General features: G+C 62.3%; 1 protein-coding gene across 1 annotated transcript; it reads left to right on the forward strand.

The window, feature by feature from the left end:
* Nucleotides 1-1925: 1925 nt before the first annotated feature.
* LOC124228584 (aquaporin-12B-like) lies at nucleotides 1926-7364 on the forward strand. The gene is made up of 3 exons (XM_046643111.1): nucleotides 1926-2532; nucleotides 4551-4667; nucleotides 7159-7364. Exons 1-3 carry the CDS (start codon nucleotides 1926-1928, stop codon nucleotides 7362-7364), a joined length of 930 nt encoding a protein of 309 aa, XP_046499067.1.
* The last annotated feature ends 1248 nt before the right edge of the window (nucleotides 7365-8612 follow it).

Raw genomic sequence — 8612 nt, forward strand, 5'->3', positions numbered from 1 at the left:
AAAAGAAAAGGAAGCGTAAGGGAGGCGGAGACGTGGGGCGGGAGGCGACAGGGCCCCTCGGTGCTGGTGGAACTGCTTCTGGGGGAAGAAGGACAGGTCCTGGGTCTGACCCTCTGCATTAAATGTGCTGCAACTCACCCCGAGGGAGCCAGGCTCAGAGCTTGGGGCGTCAACTGGGTCAGAAGGCCTCTTGGGAAATCCAGAGATGCTGCAGGTGACAGGCTGCCATTTGGGCTGCAACCAGGACTGATGCTGCGGCCCCTGCAGGAGTCAGGAGCTGGCGATGGTGGCCAGGCCCGGCTCACCCTCCCCCTGATGTCAGCCACGCCCAGCACCTTCTCTACACAGCTGTGCTCAGCTGAGCTCCTTGGAAGGAAATTCGAACCAGTTTTGATAGCCCTGGCTCCTGTGCTCAGAGCCCACCTCCCTGGCTCTGCCCAAACATCCCCGGGGGACAGGGGTCGGGTCATGGGGGGAGGGGGCATGGCACGCATCTCCCATTGTCCCACCTGCCCTGTTGAGCCCCCTGCCCCACTGTGTCCACTGCCTTGGCCCCTGCATGGTGTGGCCGGTGACAGTGCTGTGTCCAGGACACCTGGACCTGGATTTTTGACAGAAGCTGCCTCCCCCTCCCCAGCTCATTTCTCCTCCTCTTGGTGACACCCTGCTACAGGGCTCCTCACATGCCACATCCCTCCTCAGCCTGTCCCTGGTCCCCTCCAAGACAGGCCTGAGGGAGGAGCTCAGGTCCCTCCCTAGCTGGGCAGGGCTCTACCCCTACCATGCTTCCACCCACCCCCTTGGTGGCCTCTGCACTTTGCTCAGTCTGTTCCCTCTGCCTGGATTGGCTCCTCCTCCACGGGTTGGCTGGTGAATCCAGCCAGTCCTTAGCGACCCAATGCAGTTGCCCCGTCTGGGGCAGTGGCCCCATCATCCTCAGCAAGGGCACCCCCTCCCCGAGTCGGCTCCTCCTCTATCATGTCCTAGGGTCACTGTGGTGCGTCGATGACCTCGAGCCCCCAAGACCACAACCTCAGGACGTTGCGTCCTTGCATCCTGGCCAGTGTCCACTGCCAAGTTGCCAGGAGTGTCCCCAACTCCCCGGTCCCTCTGAACTTGAGAGCAAGGACCCAGCGACACGTCTTCAGAAGGGGGCCCGTTAGCACACGAATGGGACAAGGAGGCGTTCACAGAGAACCCCACCTGCCGAGAGAAGGGGTCCTCTCTTCCCAGGTCACCACACTCTGGGGGCCGTAGGAAGCACCTGGACTTCTCAGCCAGCTGTTTTGTTCAGGACTGACTCACAGGCACCTTAGAAATGCATTTTTCTTTGTCTATGCTGCCAGGCAGAAAATCAAAGCATCTGGTGAGAAGGGCCCAATTCTGCAGGTTCAGCTCCCGGAGCTGTCCAGAGCCGCCCGGCTGGGCACCCACGGCTTCCTCCTGTGGGGAGACCTGGCCCCAGCACACAGCTGCCTGCACAGAGGGAACTGGTGGCAGGTGACCCAGGGTGCAGACAGAGCCAGGGACCCTCACCCAGGTGGGGACTCACCCAGGGCCAGGGAGCTGCCAGACTGTGCCTGTGGAGCCAGCCAACGTGGCCTGTGAGTCATGGGCTCTGACGGAGGCTTTGAAGAGCTGTGGCCTGTCTCCAGCACCCAGGGCTGGCCGAGGGGGGTGAAGGGCCCGTGTGTCTCGCGCCCTGGGGAGGACGCCTGGCTGAGGGGCGGTCTGCTGTGGGAGTTTCTGGTTCTGCACCTGGGTCAGAAGCAGGTGGCGATGGAGGCTAGGGCGCAGGTGTGGCGTTCCCAGGGGCAGCCGGCCCAGGTGGATTCTCCCACAGCTCCCTCGCCCTTGGGGCCAGCTCCCGACACATCAGCTCAGGTTCCCTGCGCAGCCCGGCTCCTCGTGGAGCCCCCGGGCCCATGGCCGGTCTGAATGTGTCCCTCTGCTTCTTCTTCGCCACCTTCGCTCTCTGCCAGGCAGCCAGGAGGGTGTCCAAGGCTCTGCTCCCGGCGGGCGCCTATGCCAGCTTCGCCCGGGAGGCGGCAGGTGCAGCTCAGTTGGGAGCCTGCTGCCTGGAGATGCGGATGCTGGTGGAGCTCGGGCCCTGGGCCGGGGGCTTCGGCCCGGACCTGCTGCTGACCCTGCTCTTCCTGCTTTTTCTGGTGCACGGGGCGACCTTCGACGGGGCCTCGGCCAACCCCGCCGTGTCACTGCAGGAGCTCCTTCTGGCCGAGGCTCCTCTGCTGGGCACGCTGCTGAAGCTGGCAGCCCAGGGTCTGGGCATGCAGGCGGCCTGCGTCCTGACCCGGCTCTACTGGTCCTGGGAGCTCAATGACCTGCACGTCCTCCAGAACCTCATGGCTGAGCACTGCAGCTCGGCACTGAGCACGACCGTCCCCCACGGCACGCTGGTGGAAGGCGCCTGCGCCTTCTTCTTCCACCTGACCCTCCTCCGCTTCCGGAACAGTCTTCCCATCTACAGGGTGCCGGCCGTGGCCCTGCTGGTCACCGTCATGGCCTACATAGGTGAGACCTGGCTGCCTCTCTGCTGGGCCACATCTGAACCTCCGCACCAGTGTGGCTGCCACGCCCCTCGAACCTGAGGACACCCGGGAGAGGGGCTGCTGGCCGAGGGGGCTTGCAAGGCCCCAGACTGGGGTGGCCATTTCCTGGGAGCTGGTGGTGGGATGGGCTGGATGCAGCACGGTGCGGGTGGGAGTGGGGGTGGGGGTGGGGCCCTCGCCACCAGCAGGCCGTCCTTCCTGGCTGGGCCATCCACACTCTGAGTTGTTGCTGTTTCTCCCAGAAGCTCTGCACCCGGGCAGGTGGGGCGGTGAGGGTCATTTCTCCAGGGCCTGGCCCAGAATCTGGTCTGGAAGCCCCTGTGCCCTTTGTTGCCCCTTCCTAGAGTGCCAAGACCTGCCATTTCTTCCTCACCCATGTCCTTCCTTCCCACTTGGCCCTAAATTTCTCCAGAGAGGGCAGCACCTCTTGTCCCCTCTCCCTGTCCGGGCTCCCTCCCGCAACCCAGGCCAAGTCTCCTGACCAAGCTCTCACGGAGGCCCTCAGCCCCCGTGGAAGCTGCCATCGGCCCGTGGGCTCAGCCTAAACCAGCACCCGCTTCTCAGCTTTTGGCCCCCAGGTGGCCCTCGGTCACTGGTCCTGGGCTCCCCCATGAGCACCTGCCCCGCCAGGGTGATGCCCCGCCCATTCCCATCCTTGTAGAGGAGCAGAAAGCCAAGGACAGGTGTGGGACCCACCAACCACTAACTGGTGTTGCACTGTCTCTGGAGTGGGGCAGAGCTGGGCCAGAACTTGGAGGTGCCAGGCTGGGGCTGCTGACAAATCCCTGAGTGGGCTCTGCCCTTACTCTGTCTGTGGGATTTGCACCCCTGGGAGGGGTCCTCCTGGAATGACCACCCCCTCTGCCCCCAAGCACTGGGGATGGGGACTCGGCAGGACAGCAGGGCCCTCCAGGAAGGTTGCCGGGTACCGCCCCGATGCTGGGAGGGACACGAACCTTCCACTTGGCAGGCCCTCTGGGACATCCTGTGACGATGGGGCTACAGATTATTCACCAAGCAGCTCGTTCCTGCTCAGGGCACTGGGGATATAACAGGATGGGGCCTGAGGGCCGAGCTCTCCATATTCTCCATCCTGGGTGGGCCAAGCCGGATAAGGACAGAGCCAGCACTTAGGGTTGACTTTCTGAGACACTGACCATGGCCTGGCACAGGACAGACACTGCAGGACCTGCACCGCAGTGGGCCCGGGAAGGTGCCACTAGAGTCCTTATACAGGGGGGGAAACTGAGGCACGGTGAGCAGAGAGCTTGCCACGAGCAGAGCTCTGCAGCCAGGTAGCCTGGGCTCCCATCCTGGAGTGACGCCCGGGAGCCCTGTTGTCAGCACAGCAGCCACCCAAGGCGCTTCCCTGAGAGCCAGTGCTGCTGTCTGCAGCCTGGTCTCTACCCACTGGCTTCAGGCTCCATGTCCAAGGGGCCACCTGCTCTCTCCAAGGCCCAGACCCTGCTCTGGCCCTGCCCGCTCAGTGATGGTGGCCCTGGGCTGGTGGTGAGGGTTGCTGGCCTGGCTCCGGTTGCTTTTCCAAGGCTCCCCTCCCCTGCCCCGTCCAGTCCGCTCTTCTGGTGCTGTGTCAGTAGGCCCAGTCCCTCTCCACGCTCTCTCTCTCCCCCTCTCTTTCTTCTCCCTGTCTCTGTCTCTGTCTCTGCAGCTCTCTCTCAAAGACAACCTCCCACAAGGTAGGGCGTGGTGGAGAAAAGGACAGGGGCACATGAGTCTGTCCTTGGGGGTGACAGGTCAGGATGGGCGTTGGACATCCCTGGAGAGACTTATCCCCACTACACCCTGACCCCGTGACCTTTGGCCTTGGCTCCCATCAGCAGGAGGGGACAAAGTTGGGCTGAGCTCCGGCCTACACACAGGAGGACTCCTGGGGGAGTTTCGGAGGGGGGCTCTGGCACTGGCTGGAGGGACGGCTGCAGGCAGTGGCAGGACAAGGCCGGTCTGTGCTTCCCTCCGCAGCCGGGCCATTCACATCCGCCTTCTTCAACCCTGCCCTGGCCGCCTCCGTCACCTTCCGCTGCTCTGGGCACACCTTGCTGGAGTACGCCCAGGTGTACTGGCTGGGCCCTCTGACAGGTAAGGGGGAGGGGTCGCTGGGGCCCACAGAGGAGCTCCTGTGCTGGCTCTGGGAGTCCCTGAGGGCAGGTGGCAAGGCCAGCCCTAGGCAGTGGCTCAGGGCCTGGGGACAGGGACAGTCACACAAAGTGTTCCTGGAGGGCATGTCTATGGGTCCAGCCTGCAGGTGGGGAGTCCATTCAGGGACCACTGGAGCAGAGGCTTCCTGGTTGTGGAGTCCTGAAGGGAGGGATGGATGCCAGGTCAGGGCTCCCTGGCTGCCCTATGGGGCTCTGAGGGCTCCCCTCTGGTGTAGACATGGGGGCTCCTCCTCTGTTCCAGTTAGAGACCTGTTTCCTGGACCATCTTGGGGGAGGCACTGTGAGTGGCCCATCTTGCTTTGAACCTCATCACGGAGGGGCTGGAGCCAAAAAAGGAAGGTGGCAGGGGTCAGGGAGAGGCAGACCCCTCCGAGGTACTAGGCAGACAGGTGAGGACTGTGCCTGCCATGGGGCCTCCCTATGCTGGGGTTTCTGTACCCCCTGCAGGGCATCCTCACAGACACAGAGCCAGGGGTCCCTTGATCAGGTGCTGGTCCTTGTGTCTGTGGAGCCTCAGGGGACAGTGGGCCAAGGTAGACTGGAGGGGGACCATGCTGCCTGGACAGGGCTGTGACGTGGGGTGGCCGTCCCCTGCAACCGCTGGGTGAGGCCACCCTGTGACTCCCTGAAGCTGGTGGACCCCCTGAGCCCATCTACTCTGGGCACCCTTCCTTGCCTGCACCTGTCCCCAGGGCAGAGGAGCAGCAGAGAAGGCCCTGTGCTGGGGTGACCACATCGGGGGGTGGAGCCATCCACAGCCATGGGATCCAAGCCATTCCAGGCCCGGGGTCTGAGGCCACAGGTGGAGGCCTGCTGTCATATCATCTCCTGCTGTCACCAAACCCACACAGGTCCTTTCATCCCTTGCAGAGTAGGGCCAACAACTGAAATGTCAGGCTTGAGGCAAGGAAAGAGGGATTATTATTATTGAAAGGCAGCCAGACGAAGAGATGGGAGTTAGGACCCAGATCCACCTCCTCACAGGGAAACTGGGAGGGGTTTTTATCTGACCTTTAGGTGGTGGAGGGGGAGCACCTGCTGGGGCTTTAGGTCGGGGAGGGGGCGCATGAGGCCATGCTGGTTGGCCCCTTCCCGCCAGCCTGCATTTGACCTTCAAGACTGAATTTCTTTTCCCTTGACTGTCTGGACTTTTCTGGTCGGTTTTCATCTTCTGCCTGCGTTGGGCCTTGAGAGACTGACTCTTGATGTCTGGACCCTGACTTCCTGGGAAAGGCAGCTCGCTCACATACTGAGGAGGGACGGACAGACCTGATTAGTTGTGAACGACGGCTGCTTATGCTGAGGACGCACAGCTGCAGTTAGCAAAGCTTATCTCAAAGTTTCTGTTCTTCTTCTAGCCCAACGAAGATGTTTTAACCTCTTAGTCCTCTGTCTCGTTGCCTTCGGTCTTAGCCCTTTGGCCCCACAGTGCTCTCCATGCCTCTATCACATGGGTCATTGAGGCCCGGTGGAACTCTGGAAGCTTCCTCCACTCCTCTGGGTCTGCAGTGGGGGGCTCTCAGGGAGATGGCCCCAGCCTCCCCTGTGGGAGGAGAAGCGAGCCTGCAGAGCTCCCAGGCTGACACTTGTCCCTGGGATGATGACATGGCATCATTATGACCTGTAACTTCAGCTTCCATTGTATCACACTCTCGGGTGCACACAGTCCTAGGAAAGGGACTAAGAATAGCAGTGGTCCCCTCCTCTGCCCCGTGTCCCCTCGAAGAGGCATCTTCTCTTTAAGGGGCATGGTTCCGTGTTTTCTTTCTCCACTCTACATAATGGGCTTGCACGGCTGCTTCGAGATTTTTCACTTGAGGCATTAACTCTTAACTCTCCACGAAGTCCTTAAAGGATTTACATCAACCTTGAAGAAAATGTGCTCTCCTCTCCAGCTTTGGCAAACTTACCCTCCCAACGAGCTGGACGGCCAGGTGGGAATTTAGGATCCTCCACTCTGGGAGTTCTGGGCAGAACCTGGGGACAAGGAGTCGGCCAGGCCTGGCCCCTGCCCCTCAGACCTCTGCTTTTCCCAGCCCAGGCCCCACCCACATCCCCCATCGCTCACACCCCCCAACACAGCCACCCACACGGATGACAGAGCACCTTGGGAGGCAGCCCTGGGAAGAAAGGGGCCCAGCAGGCTCTGTACATGGCTCAGGATGTTTGTGCAGAGGATGCTGGACCCAGGTCCCTGAGCATGGTCTAGAAGGGCACACAGTTCCCAGTGGCTTGTCCCCATCTCCACGGGGTAGGCGCCCTGGGTGTGCTGGGAAGAGCCAGACCAGAGTCCAGGAAAGGGCCCCTGGCCCAGGTCTGCAGGTTCCTCCTCCTATAGAGGCTCTGGGTGTGGGTGTCCGGGGTTGCAATGAGCCCGCTGGGCCCTATGGTCTGACACTCGTCTCCCCCAGGGATGGTCCTGGCTGTCCTGCTGTATCACGGTCACCTTCCTCGCCTTTTCCAGAGGAACCTGTTCTACAGTCAGAAGAGCAAGTATCGAGTCCCCAGAGGGAAGCCAGCCCCAGGGCCTGGAGACACCCAGATGCCCGCAGAGGGGTGCAGAGGCCGCGAGCCTGGGCGATGTGGGGTGGGGCAGCAGCCACGGAGCTCCAGCTGAGCCTACACTCTCCGTGTGAGCATCACACGAGGGCGGGGTCCCAGGCTGGACCTTGAAACCTCCCTGAGCTAAAGGGGGTACCAGACCCACGCCCCGTTCCCCCCGGACACCACGTTTCAATAAACCATTCCTAAGACCTGCCAGTCTCCCTGGGCCTGACACAGGCTTCTGGAAGGGCAGGCAGGGTGAGACAGACACACAGGGGAGCCAGGTCTGAGTTGCCTCCATCCTCCCACAAGATGTCTCTTGCGTCTTTGCAGAATCAGAATAAAAAATAAGACCTAAGAAAGGCCAGGGGGAGGCAGCCTGGTCCTGAGAAGACCCAAGGCTAGAAGGTTCCATAGATGGTACCTGGCTGCCCTGGACGTGCCCCAGCCCCCACAGCCCAGGGAGCTTTGAGCAGCCACCACACCCTGAGACCTGCTGGGGACATTAAGGATGGTGGCTGGAGCCTGAGGCTGCAGGGAAGTGGGCCGGACACAGGGCACCCAATCCCGCCCGCCGCCAGCACCCTGAGCCTCTGGGCAGCAGCCTCTGGGCCCTCAGAGCCAGCCCGGCCAAGCTTGCCAATCACTGGGGCCTTCGCTGCAGAACCAGGGCTCCCCGCCAGGCTGGGAGGAGCCTCCAGTCATTTCCTCCCCAGAGACCAGAGCTGGTCTAGAACCTTCCACGGCAGGAGGACAAAGCCCCATCAGCTCGGGGTTCCTGGGAGCCATCTAGAGAGTGAGGCTGGCAAGGGCTGTAGCCCAAGGCCCCACCCTAACCTCTGACTGAGAGGGACAGGAGGGAGGGTCCAAGGAGAGGTCCCGGGTGATCTTGTCCCTGAGGGTGCCATGTGAAGGACATGTCTCCCTGAACCAGCTTCCTGGCGGGGGAGAAGAACCCTCACCCTGCTCACCGTGGCTGCCCCTTCACCCCTTTCAAGCCACCCGCACCCAGCCTGGCAGCAAGGCTGCTCTCTCTGGGCCCCAGCCTCCTCCTCTCTCCTCCAAGGGGCCACCCTGGGAGCTGGTGAGCAGGCCCAGGCCCACCAGGATAGGGCCTGAGAGCCAGCCCTGTGTGGCTTCCAGAGGGCCTGATGGAGCTGCAGAGGCTTCCAGAGAGGACTGTGAGCACAGGGCGGTGACGGGATGGAGCGCCAACCAGCAGGCATGGTGTCGGGCTCCGTGTGCACAGGGCGAGGCCGGTGCTGAGTGAGGGTCACCACAGCAGCAGCAGAGAGAGCAGAGGCTGTGCCCGGGAAGGAAG

This window comes from Equus quagga, chromosome 17 (genome assembly GCF_021613505.1).
Source record: "Equus quagga isolate Etosha38 chromosome 17, UCLA_HA_Equagga_1.0, whole genome shotgun sequence".
NCBI lineage: Eukaryota > Metazoa > Chordata > Mammalia > Perissodactyla > Equidae > Equus > Equus quagga.